Source organism: Cottoperca gobio, chromosome 1, assembly GCF_900634415.1.
Source record: "Cottoperca gobio chromosome 1, fCotGob3.1, whole genome shotgun sequence".
In the NCBI taxonomy this organism is placed as follows: domain Eukaryota; kingdom Metazoa; phylum Chordata; class Actinopteri; order Perciformes; family Bovichtidae; genus Cottoperca; species Cottoperca gobio.
Window position 1 is genome coordinate 15,614,977 of NC_041355.1, and position 13,651 is coordinate 15,628,627.

At 41.7% G+C, this 13,651-nt stretch overlaps 1 protein-coding gene across 1 annotated transcript; it reads left to right on the forward strand.

Annotated features, from left to right (window-relative positions):
• The first annotated feature begins 585 nt into the window (after positions 1 to 585).
• nansa (N-acetylneuraminic acid synthase a) lies at positions 586 to 8,532 on the forward strand. Its single transcript, XM_029434712.1, has 6 exons — positions 586 to 717; positions 1,844 to 2,059; positions 2,139 to 2,238; positions 2,481 to 2,635; positions 3,540 to 3,806; positions 7,660 to 8,532. Exons 1-6 carry the CDS (start codon positions 586 to 588, stop codon positions 7,867 to 7,869), a joined length of 1,080 nt encoding a protein of 359 aa, XP_029290572.1. The 3' UTR covers positions 7,870 to 8,532.
• Positions 8,533 to 13,651: the final 5,119 nt, after the last annotated feature.

Genomic DNA, 13,651 nt, shown 5'->3' on the forward strand with positions numbered 1-13,651 from the left:
TGGCCTGTAAAATGTAACTAATCATTGACAATATTTCTTATATGTGGTTTGAACATCATCTCTATTCAAAATTATCTGAGGTGTGGTTACATATGTGTATGGTTTTCGTTAAGACTATGTTTACCCAAAATATTGCATACCTATTAGAAGAGTTGTCATAGCATCATAATTCATGTTTTTGTTTAGTTTTAAGGTGTTTATATATTTTGTATTTTAATCCCACAGACTGAAATGGCATGTGACGTTTCGGCTAAATATGTTTTTTTTTTTTTCATCCACTCGTTCTAAAATATATATATATATATATATATATATATATATATATATATATATATATATATATATATATATATATATATATATATATATATATATATATATATATATATATGCTTTTATTTTTTAAAGGAAATCCGGCTTTTCCACAAAGCGGAAGTCATCACATATCCGTGATGTGCTACATATGAACTGCTCCGATTGGGTTTTCCTGTCACAGGCAGCAATCACTTTCCCCTCGTCCAATTTTCCGTTAGATTATTACGTTACTTTCACTGGTTGTTTTTTGTTTCCATTTCTTTGGACAAAATGCCTTTAGAGTTTGAGCTGTGTCCCGGTACAATGATCGGAGGAAATCACCCGTGCTTCATTATTGCAGAAATTGGACAAAACCACCAGGGAGACATTGCGATTGCTAAGCAAATGATCAAAATGGCAAAGGTGACGTTAATACAATTGACACGTACTGCTTTATTTTGAAAGTGAATACGTATTTGTTCTGTTCTTGTTTTTAACACTTGCATTGGAGCTAACATAACCTAAAATAAAAATGCTAATTTAATATTTGTTACTTCCTTGTTTAAATCATTACTTTGCATGGAATATACAATTAGCTAGTGCTCGTTTGTAGATCTCAATACTTTAATTAATAGTTAAGATTATAATGTTCTAATTAATGGACCATTATGCAAGTGGCTTACAAAGGAGTTTTGTGGAAAATCACATTGTATATCACAAGTTATATTGTATAATTTCTAAATTGACAGATTTGTGAATGGAGTTTGGTTTGTCTATTCACGGCTGGCACTTTTAGAGGCCAAACTACAACTGAAGCCACTGTACATGCTTTATGTTAATTCAGTTAAACTACCCCATATACATAAAGAAGCAGCAATTGGTAGGAAACTGAGACTTTAGATGCAAATGGCAAATATAAAACTCAATAACGCAACTTTTCAGAAAAAAAATGCTTCCTTAGGCTATGACTCCTATGTTTTTTTCAGTAGAGCTTTACTTTACAGGTATGTCATTCATTTATGATTTCCTGAAAAGAGCTATGTTTTATGTTTTGTATTTAGTATTTTGGTACCAGTTACAGGGGAAATAGAATAGAGAAGTTGTGAGTGTTTAGTTATTTAGTTGTGTTGAGTTTATAAGGTTGTTTTCCTTTCAAATAACTGCACATTTTAAACCCAAGTAAGTTAATTCATTATTAATGTATTATTTTGAATTCCCCATATATGTTGATTGGTATGCTTGCTTTTAGAAAGACAAAGAAAATCAAATGTTTGTATGTTCAGCTCTCCTTGTGAAAAAAACCCTCTTTGTTAAACTAGAAATTGATTAAATACAATGAAATAATGACTTAAAAGTGTAGTTATTGAACACTTTCCCTCTAATTAGTACCAACATATATAGTCCTCTCCAGGAACCTTCCTGTGAATTTACAGTTGTATATCATTTGCTTTATAGGAATCTGTAGGACCCCTAAAGTCAATCATTACATTTCAATATGTTTTCCAAGCTTCCCTTAATTTTACGCCCTCACTTTTATTCACTTTCACAGGACTGCGGTGCTGATTGTGCCAAATTCCAGAAGAGTGAATTAGAGCACAAATTCAACAAGAAAGCCTTGTCACGTCCCTACACTTCAAAGCACTCCTGGGGGAAAACTTACGGTGAACACAAGCGCCACCTGGAGTTCAGCCATGAGCAGTACAGGGAACTGCAGAAATATGCTAAGGAAGTGGGGATCTGCTTCACTGCCTCTGGGATGGACGAGGTAAGAATGAGACTTTTAATGAAGGCTTTTTGACATTTTATTCAGGTTTAGGTTCAACCATGACTTTTTCTTTCTTTAGATGGCAGTGGAGTTCCTCCATGAGCTCAATGTGCCTTTCTTTAAAGTGGGCTCTGGAGACACCAACAACTTCCCCTATCTGGAGAAGACTGCCAAAAAAGGTGAGAGTGAACCCATCACACCTGGGGAAAATGTTTAATCATCAGTGCATTTTATAACTGTTACATATAAACAAATACAATATTCAGTGAAATCAATAGAACCAGAAGAAATGCACAAATGTCTTGACTCAGTAGAAATTAATAAAAATTAAGTTGAGTGTTAAACTACAGGAACTCCTGAAGTGTTGCATTTTGCCTTCTGTTCGCCATAAAGTTTATCAGGTTGTTCTTGTCTGTGTCAGGACAGCCCATGGTGGTGTCCAGTGGGATGCAGAGCATGGAGACGATGCGTCAGGTCTACAAAATAGTGAAGGAGCACAACCAAAACTTTGTCTTCCTGCAGTGCACCAGCGCCTACCCTCTAAACGCTGAAGATGTCAACCTCAAAGTGCTAACGGTGAGAAAAATAAAGTATTACTATTAAGAGTATTACTCTTATAAAAGGTTGGTACAAAATATTTTAAAGATTTCTCAATCAAGTTTTCAGATCTTTTCACTGCATTAAGAGCTAAATTCAAGTTTTAGCAGCTGAATATTGAGATTAGATTTAAGAACCTTTAACATGTCTCATTGCAGTTTTTTTTTTTTAGCATGTAAAATGTATTTTCCCAAATTGCACTTACAATGATTAAGAATTAAATTCCTGTGCTGATGGCCGAATTAAGTATCAGGTTAATTCATTGATTCATTGTTTATCTTCTCAGATACTAGACACAATAGCATCCCTCTATACATTTCAGTGGGAAGTAGGAAGATGATAATCTAATTAATATTGTATTTTCTTTCTTACTACACCTTTACAATACAGTCCATAATTCACCATGTTTATATGTTATGAATTTTAATCTAATTTACAATGTTAAATCCATTTAAGGAATAGTTTAGCATTTTGGAAAATATGCGTATTTACTGCCTTATGAAAGATGAATGCCTCTTGATCACGCTCATGTCTGTATGTATATTTAACAGTGTCTATTAGTGATCGCAAGTGCTGGTAGGCAAAATAAACAGAATTTAATCACTTTGATATATATATTGTAATAGAAAAGCATATCATTAGAGTTTAAGATCTTTTTGTTTCCAAACAAAGGCAGTTTATGTCCCGAGTGTCTCCCCTCACCAACAAGTAATTGTTCCACATTTTGGGAGAAGGTGGTTCTGTTACTGTTGGGCAGAACCAGGCTAGCTGTATATCCCAGTTTCCAGTCTTTAAGCTAAGCTAACAAAGTTAGTGACGGTAGCATTAATCTTCTCAGCAAGAGATTTTGGAGTAACTTGTCTTGCACACTTGTCAACTACAGGAATACCAGAAGGAATTTCCGGATATTCCCATTGGGTATTCTGGCCACGAATCTGGGATCAATATTTCACTTGCGGCAGTAGCTCTGGGGGCAAAGGTCATCGAGCGCCATGTAACCTTGGACAAGACTTGGAAAGGAAGTGACCACGAAGCCTCGCTGGTGCCCAGTGAGCTAACCGAGCTGGTTAACTCCATCCGACTGGTGGAGAAGGCGATGGGGACCAATGTCAAAAAGATGTTGCCTTGTGAGAAGATGTGCCATGATAAGGTGAGATCCTCACTCAACAAGAAAAATGCCAGTCAAATGCTGTTTTTAATGTAGTAATTCTTTCATACAAGTGGAAAGAAAACATCCAAAATACACATTTAGGCGTCGGTACATTTCTCCTAAATTTGACACAAGTTAGCATTAGATGATACCTTTTTTGCATATTTAAACATACAATTTGTAACACAAAAGATTATCTGAACTGTGAGAATATTGTTTACTAAGTTTGCTAACTTAAAGTGTATTTATTTTTAATAGGTTTTTCTGCAAAAACTATACTTTGTTTACTGCTAGTCTTGATAGCTGTTGAGTTAGTTTCAATTGCTAGCCATCAGTCAGGGCCAGCCTCATCCGACGAAGACTCGGGAAGACAAAGAAAAAGTAGTCTTTCGTGGGAGGAAGAGTGGGAAGCAGAGCCAACGTTGACTGGGCTAAGTATCTTGTTCTGCATTCTCTTCCCTCTCCTTGTTCAAATGTGTATATTTCCCATTCCTTTTCGTGCGTCCTCTCGTAGATATTACAGGCCCCACACATGCTCGCAACACCGCCGTAACGTCTCTGCTTTTGTCTATCCCACCCGCACCTTACATACCCAACACCTCGTCACAAGGGACCTGTGGCTACTTGCAAGACTGAGTTCATCTCTGGCTACACCTCCAAGCAATCCCTTGACTTCCTTACTCTCATTGAGACTTAGATCACACCAGATAACACTTCCACCCCTGCTGCACTCTCAGCAGCCTACTCCTACTCCCACTCGCCCAGAGCCACTGGCAGAAGAGAAGAAGAGAAGAAGAGAGAAGAAGAGAAGAAGAGAAGAAGAGAAGAAGCGGCACTGGTCTACTTATCTCCCCCAAATGGAGTTTTTCTTTCTACCTATTGCCAGACTTCACTCCCTCATCTTTCAAATTTCATGCTGTCACTGTAACTTAGCCGGTTACATTAAACATGGTTGTTCTCTACCGTCCTCCATGTCCTTTTGGGGGAGTTTTTAGAAGAATTGGACATTCTCCTATTTAACATTCCTGAAAATGGCCCTCCAACATCCAGTCAGAGTAATGTTAATGTATATCCTTCTCTCTCCCCCTCTTCCAATCTAACAAACTTAACTCTGCGAATACTGTACCTCCTTAGCTGTCCTCTCAGCCCTCCCTTCATCTGACTCCTTCTCATTCATGCTTGCCACAGACACTCTCCTCTCTACTCTGTCCTCCTCTCTGAACTCTCTCTGTCCTCTCACTTTGTGGCAGGTTTACCTGTCTCCTACAGCTCCGTGGTTGGATGACTCAGTGCGTGCTGACAGAACCATCCTACGGGCAGCTGAAAGAAAATAGTTGAAATCAAAACACCCCAGTCCCCCACCTCCTTCTTCCCTTCTACCATGCTACTTTGTCAACTATTTTGTAAAAAATAGATAACATACTCTCTTCATTTTCCAACTTACCTATTGACATAAACTGTTCACCATCCACATCACTTCCCCCCACTCTAACTTCTTTCTCCCCGCTCTCTCCGAATGAAATTCTAACCCTTTTTACCGCTGCCCATCCTACTACCTGCCCTCTGGACCTTATCCCCTCAACTCCAGTCCATTCCTCCTGACCTTCTTCCTTTTATCACCCATCTCATCAACACTTCCTTAACAACTGGTTGCTTTCCAAACAATCTTAAAGAGGCAGGAGTGAACCCTCTCTTAAAGAAACCCACCCTCAACCCTTCTGAATTGAACAACTACAGACCTATCTCTCTTCTTCCATTTCTTTCCAAAATACTTGAGCGTACGGTCTTTAATCAACTCTCATCTTACCTTCACCAGAACAACCTTCTGGATCTGCACCAATCTGGTCTCAAGGCAGGCCACTCAACTGAGACTGCCCTCCTTGCTGTCACTGAGGAACTTCACAGCAGCCTCCCTCTCTTCTGTTGTCATCGTTCTGGACCTTTCTGTTGTGTTTCACACAGTGAACCACCAGATCCTCCTCTACACCCTCCAAGAACCGGATGTCTGAGACCCTGCTCTCTCTCTGCTCGAATCCTACCTAAAGGACCGCACCTACAGGGTAACTTGGAGCGGTTCTCTGTTGGACTCTTGTCAACTCACCACTGGGGTTCCTCAGAGCTCTGTCCTGGGTCCCCTCCTCTTTTCTTTGTACACCAATCCACTTGGCTCTGTCATTCACGCTCATGGTTTCGCCGACCACAGCTACGCAGATGACACTCAAATGATTCTGTCTTTTCCCAGGGCTGAAACCCAGGTGGAGGCAAAAATCTCTGCTTGTCTAGCAGACATTCAATCAGTGGCTGTCCGCACACCACTTGAAATTCAACTTTGATGACACCAAACTGGTTTTCCTTCTGGGAAAGGGCTCTCCCATCCAAGACCTTAGCATGAACATCAACACCTCGGTTGTTTCCCCGAATCAGACTGCAAGGAATCTGCGTGTGATACTGGACGACCAACTGTCCTTCAATACCAGCATCACTGCAACAGCCCGCTCCTTCAGAAACGCACTTTACAATCAGGAGGATACGTCTCCTACTGACCCAGAAGGCGAAGCTTATTCTGGTCCAGGCTCTTGTCATCTAAGGCCTTGACTACTGCAACTCCCTCCTGGCTGGACTGCCTACATGTGCCATCCGACTTCTACAGCTCATCCAGAATGCACCAGCCTAACTGGTCTTTAACATGCCTAAGTTCTCCCAAACTAAACCGCTTCTCTGCTCCCATCACTGGTTACCACTGGCTGCCCAAATGTGATTCAAGACACTTGTGCTGGCTTACCGTGCGGTGAATGGATCAGGTCCTTCCTACATCCAGGCCATGGTCAAACTATACACCCCAGCTCGCTCACTTTACTCTGCATTGGCCAATCGGCTCACTACTCCCTCACTGCGAGTCGGACCCAGATTCCCCTCAAATAAAACCCGCCTATTTGCTATCCTGGTTCCAAAATGGTGGAACGAGCTCCCCATTGATATCAGGTCAGCAGCAAGTCTTCACACCTTCCGTCGCAGACTGAAAACCCACCTGTTTCGACAATACCTTTGCCAATAATAAATACATAAAACATTTTTAAACTTCTTATTTCTGTATGTTGCACTTATATTGATTTGACTTATTTTAAGCTATTTTACTGCACTTAAATGATTTCACCTATTTGAAGTTAATGTACTTTCAAGATTCTTGCTGTCCGGAGTTGTATCCTCATGATTGTTTGCACTTATTGTAAGTCGCTTTGGACAAAAGCGTCAGCTTAAATGTATCGTAATAATCGTCTTAAAGGTTCAATGTGTAAGGTAGACGTCCTAAATATTCGGGTCGTTTTCTAGTTTCTGTCACGCTGAATTTAGTACAATTAACAAACTAAAGTAACATTACACAGACTAAAGCCCCCAGTTAACATTCGTGCCCCAGTAAAAACGGATGGATCAGTCCCACTTGAAGATTATAAGACAGCAGTGTTTTTTGACCGGCTCTGAGTTTCAGCAGTTTGGTCCAATTATAGTATTCTTGCCCTACTGACTGACAGGCATTACACAGGAGTAAATGCAACACACAATATAAAGAATAAATTAGAATACAACAAATATGCTAAACTACTGCAACTAAAATATAAACATTAGAGATTGTATGGACCCGGTTTAGAGGTGAAATACTGCCCCCTATTTCTTTGGAGCAGGTGGCTCAGAAATTACACATTGAATCTTTTAATGTACACTATAAACTGAGGAAATTCATGATGGTATCTATTAAGAAAATATTTTAAACATTTAAACTATTACTTTTTGTCATTTCTTTCAACTTTGTGCTATGAGAACAATAATAATTTCCCACTTCTTTCTTTTCTTCCAGCTGGGTAAGTCCGTGGTGGCCAAAGTCAAGATCCCCAAAGGAACTGTCCTGACTCTGGACATGTTGGTGGTGAAGGTGGCCGAGCCCATGGGCGTCGCGGCCGAGGACATCTTCCAGCTGGTCGGTAAGACCGTGATAGAGGACATGGAGGAGGATGAGAGCATCTTGCCAGAGGTGGTGGAGGGTTACTGCAAGAAGAGGAGATGCTGAGGATGGCAGGGAGTTTTGAAGTGGGTAGAAAAGTCACTTACTTTTAAGAGGAAATGTAATCCATTCCTCTGGGGATAGTTCAAAAGGAGTTGGTGTGATGGTCATTTAGTTTTCTGACATTGAAGTCATGGATGATCAGTAAGTAGGTGTATAATTGGTCAGTGAATTAATTGAAGCAATTAGTTGAACCAAAGCATTTTTTTTTCTTCTAAAAGCCGCCTAACATTTTGGCTCAACACTCTTTGATAAACCCACCATTATCTTCGAAGAGGCTCAGTAGTAGTTTCAGCTCTGTGGTCAGTACAAGTGCAATGCTTTCTGAGATGGCACAAAAGCCGGATGTTAATGAACATACTTTGCAGTCTAAGCCCGCAGTGTAGCGTTCACAACAGTAAGATCAAGAGCTCATTTGCCAAACAGTTATTGCTCATTCATTTACGTTTGTTATATCAGGCAGGGTTTGTATTTGTACTGCTTCTTTGAGAGAAGCAAAATAAGACTACAGGAGCCAGACGCTAACCAAAACCAAATAAAGAAATGTGCTTACATTAGGGACGCAGCCTAATGCCAACTCTCAAAATCAGTTTGAACTCTGTTGAGATCTATGATGTTCTGAAATATATGAAATTATGATGTCTCCAAATAAAACTTTACCCAAATTCCCTCCTTTTCCATTGTCTTTGCTACATTGCTTTGATCCTCAGATCAACTCTGTGCATGCTACATTTATGGTGTATTCTCTTTGACATTATGGATTTGTTATTTATAGATGTGTTTTTTTTAAATAGGACAATATACGATAATACTCTCTGTGTGTGCATTGACTTGGTGAGTGTTCATTGTTTTAGATCTGGAACTATTTATATAGATCAGGTAAACTGTGAAGTGCAATGATGTTGTAAGATGCATTTGCAATGAAAATATTCTCAATATATTTTCTGGAAGTGAAGAAATAGTCATCGCAGGAAGCAATTTATTCCTGCTAAAATATATGGTTTCCTACCTTTAGGGTCAACTAGACAATCTAAAACCTTTGGTTCTAGTCTTGTAGGGTTCATACTTGATAAATGGAGATCTGTTCCTTCTGTTATTGTTTGTTTAGGTTTTGTATCCAAACTGCAGTGAAATCACCCCTAATAAAAAAAGTGGCATTCCTGTAACATCATTGTGGTCAATGAAACTGAAATAGTTGCACTAAAAGTTAAATCCATACATACAAAACAAATCAATTTTGCAACTTAAAGCAAAAAATTTAAATTTCTGTACATGTCAAAGCCTTCAAAACCATAACTACACCACAGGCCTGGCAATAAACAAATACAACTCTTCTAATATGATGTTCTGGATGTGGATGACGATGTCGAGTGAGTGTCCAGCTGATTTGGTTTAAACACCATCTAGTCAAATTTTCAACTCATCTCCAACAGCATCTAAGGTCATTTAAGTCCATCCAGCCAGTAGTGAAGTGAACTGTCATGTGAATTAGTGTCCAAAAGCATGAAAAACTCACTCAACAATGACAAATCACTGAGCAAAGTTTTTTGTTTGAGTTTTTCATCTCTGCCAACATGCTCCTAAACAAGATTATGAAAAGATGTGTGTCAGGTCTCAGTCCTCTAGTTTCATGGTAGTATGGGCTGCACCAGCCATCTCACCTACTGATATCCTCATCGCCGATTAACAGAGTTTAAAACTTTAGCTAAGCACTGAGAGACATCAGCCCGACAAACTGACATTTACCCCCAGCTGCAAGTGGCTCTTCGGCGGAGTTTGGCCCAACAAGCAGCTCTCTCCAGAGCGTAACATAAACACATGGACAGATAGAGAGGTAGACCACCACACCAAGAACAGACTGTTCCACCACTGTTGTGCAATTATCACTGCCATTTACAATACTCACTTTATTTTCTATCAACCACTTGGTACTTATATTGTTTTTTATTGTTTTTAATTATTGTGTTCTGCCTTTTTACTTCATATGTTCTTTTGCTGTAACAAGGTAAACTTGTTAAAAGTTGTGCGAAATTTACTGTATTTCATGAAGGAGACAGGAGGTGTATTTTATTATTCAGCAATAAAATTAAAGCGGTATCAACAAGTAATGAAAAAATGTTGTTCATATTGCGTGAGGTTTTGGTCCTGATGGGCCGCAGTCTCCTGCCGGATGGTAGTGACTCAAAAAGTCGTTGTCCAGGGTGGGAGGGGTCTGCTGAAATCTTACGCCTCCGTGTCCTGGAGGCGTGCAGGTCCTGGAGGGATGGCAGATTGCAGCTGATCACCTCCGCATAGCGAATGACACGCTGTACCAGATGGTGATGGAGGAGGTGAGGATGGACTCGATGATGGCAGTGTAGAAGTGCACCATCATCGTCTTTGGCAGGTTGAATTTCCTCAGCTGCCGCAGGAAGAACATCCTCTGCTGTACTTTTTTAATGAGGGAGGTGATGTTCAGCTCCCACTTCATGTCCTGGGCAATGATGGTGTCCAGGAAGCGTAAGGACTCCACTGTGTCCACAGGGGAGTCACGCAGGGTGATTGGGGCAGGTGTGGCTGGGATCTTCCTGAAGTCCACTATCATCTCCACTGTCTTTAGGGCGTTGAGCTCCAAGTGGTTCACAGTGCACCAGGTCACCAGTCGGTCAATCTCCCTCCTGTAGGCCGACTCATCCCCGCCAGAGATGAGTCCGATGAGGGTGGTGTCTTCCGCGAACTTCAGGAGCTTGACAGATTGGTGACTGGAGGTTCAGCTGTTGGTGTACAGGGAGAAGAGCAGAGGAGAAAGAACGCAGCCTTGGGGGGATCCGGTGCTGATGGTCCTAAAGTCAGACATGTTTCCCCAGCTTCACGTGCTGTCACCTGTCAGACAGGAAGTCTGTGATCCACCTGCAGGTGGAGTCAGGCACGCTCAGCTGTGAGAGCTTGTCTTGTAACAGAGCTGGGATGATGGTGTTGAAGGCAGAGCTGAAGTCCACAAACAGGATCCTGGTGTAGGTTCCTGCGGAGTACAGGTGCTGGAGAATGAAGTGGAGGGCCATATTGACAGTATCGTCTACAGACCTGTTGGCTCTGTAGGCAAACTGCAGGGGGTCCAGGAGTGGGTCTGTGATGGATTTGAGGTAGGACAGGACAAGGAGCGCAAAGGACTTCATTACCACAGAGGTCAGGGCGACGGGTCTGTAGTCATTTAGTCCTGTGATCCTTGTTTTTTTGGGGGCGGGGATGATGGTGGAGGCCTTGAAGCATGCGTGCACGTGGTATGTCTCCAGTGAGGTGTTAAAAATGTCTGTGAACACTGGCGACAGCTGATGCTTCAAAGTGGAGGGAGAGACAGAGTCAGGTCCGGCTGCTTTGCAGGGGTTCTTCCTCTTGAAAAGTCTGTTGACATTCCTCTCAAGAATGGAGAGATGTCGATGTGGAAGTAGGGGGGAAGGGGGGCACTGAGGTGGGCAGTAGTGGAGAGGCTAAGGCATCTGCTGAGGTGGGGCTCCTGGGCTGGAGCAGATGAAGAGTGTCGCGGGGATGGTGTCAGGTCTGTCCCATTGTCTTTCAAAGCGACAGTAGAACTCATTCAGTTCATTTGCGAGGTGCGAATCACCCAAGGAGTGGGGGGCTCTAGGCTTATAGATCATGTGCATGTGACGTCACGCTTACGTCCCAACCCGGAATTCAGCCATGTTGGTTGGAATACACAACCAAGACTGCGGTCGTTCACAAGTGAGTTGCTGCAACGCTTCGTAATTTTCTTTGTATTTAAACGTCTAAGATTGAAAAAAAATGCCAATCGTGTGCGCAGTGTATAATTGTGGTAATAACGCTACTCGCTACCACCCCTTCTCTCTTATGGTGTGTATAAAACCTGTTGTAAAATAAAGCGCAGTGTAAAAGTGAACATAGGCATACAAATTAACCATTAACAATCAACAATATACAATATAAACAGTAGAGATAATGTACAAATTGATATAGCTATTAATGCTGAGTGTCTTTGATATGTTGTGATTCCAGCCCTAGTATAGGAAATATTATTAAACGATCTCTAAGGGTCCAGTATTTCAAAATCTTTGTTTTGGGTGCTACCATCATGAGTAGCTATGATTTCCAAATCCGTACGAGTGTCTATTAATGTTCTTGTGGGACTGTTTGCGCGTACACAATGTGTGAGGTGGTGCCAATTAGCGCCTGTTTTCCCTTTTACCTGAATCGCGTGTGAAGAGCGCTCAATTACTTCCCACGGACCGGTCCACCTAGGTTCAGATCACTTTCTTTTGTGGACTTTTACCCTTACCCAGTCATCGGGACCCGGACCCACAGGCTGTTCTTCTCCCTCCTTCGGCAGCTCCTCTGCAGTTTGCACCTGTGTAGACAATACTTAGATAATTTTAGAAATTTGTTTCATATAACTTTCAACCTCAATTTGCCAAATAACCAACACAGGGCCATCTCCCCCTTCTCTGGGCGGTCCAGGCATGGACCGTCCAGTCAACAACTGATGTGGCGACAAAAGCGTCTTAGTACTCTGTGACGTGCGCATAGACATTAATGCTAGAGGTAGTGCATCTACCCATGTCAATTTATTGCCCATAGTTGCTTTGGCTATCTTGCGTTTCAACGTTTGATTAACCCTCAAGCTGGGGATGAGTTCTTTTTTCAACCACTTGATTACTGTGGCAGCACTCTCTGTTTTACATGGGATGGCTTAAATCCATCTTGTGAAGCAATCCACCAGACTGGGCAAAAAAGAGATATCATTTGTTTCACGTAGCCTCCTGCCTGCTTGGCTGCCTTATCAGTTGCATCATTGCCCCTGGCAACCTCAGAGTCCAGAGCTTGATGACCTTTGCATTTCAACACAGCCACCTGTGCTGGAAGCTGTACAGCATTAAGCAGTTCTTGGAGGGCTTTTGAATGTTTAATCAGGACTTTGGCCGATGTCAGGAACCCCCTCCGGATCAATGTGCAAAGCGCTATGTGCATAAGCGGAGTCTGTATAGATATTCACAATTCTGTTTTTGGAAATGTGGAGCGCTCTGGTTAACCCAATGACTTCAGCCAGTTGGGCTGAGGCGGGTTGGGGGATCACTAAGGCTTCTAGTACTGTAGTCTGTCCTTCTGACTGACTAATGACAGCAAAGGATGCCACATTACCACTCTCACCTTTATAGCAACAGCCGACACTATACAGAGTTAAATCTGTGTTAGGCAGAGGTTCATTTCTCAAATCGATGTTTTCAGGTCTGTTTGAGAGACAAGCTCACAATCATGAGGCTCCCCTTCTTGGGACATACCTTGGGCCATGTTTGGATTTAGACTGATGAAAGTTATATGTGGCTGTGTCAGGCTGTTGTGGATCTTCATTTTTCTGGCTGCTGAGAATGTGAACGCTTGGGAGTTCAGGAATGCTACAACGCCATGCGCTGTGTTCACTTTCAGTGGCCAAGTGAGAAGTCTTGTCAATGGCTCTTGCCAATGAAGCTAGATGTCTGGCACATCCTGTTTGTCCCAACTCAATGTTATCCAATCTGGAGTATGACAGTGTATCTCTTTCACCGTGATTTTTCTGGTAGAGGACAGCATTCACAACCTCTGTGGTGTCTGATACATCGAGGAAAAATACTTTTTTGTAGTCTGGTGTGCAGAATGTTTGGGGTGTCTGGACCGCTAGCAATCAATCTGGTCCAGAATACTGCGGAGGTGTGCTGGGACGAATATCCAACAGTTTTGAGTGTTCTAGTGGAGAGAGGTGGCGTTCGCTGCCTTAGTGATACTAAGCAGGAAGCTGTTG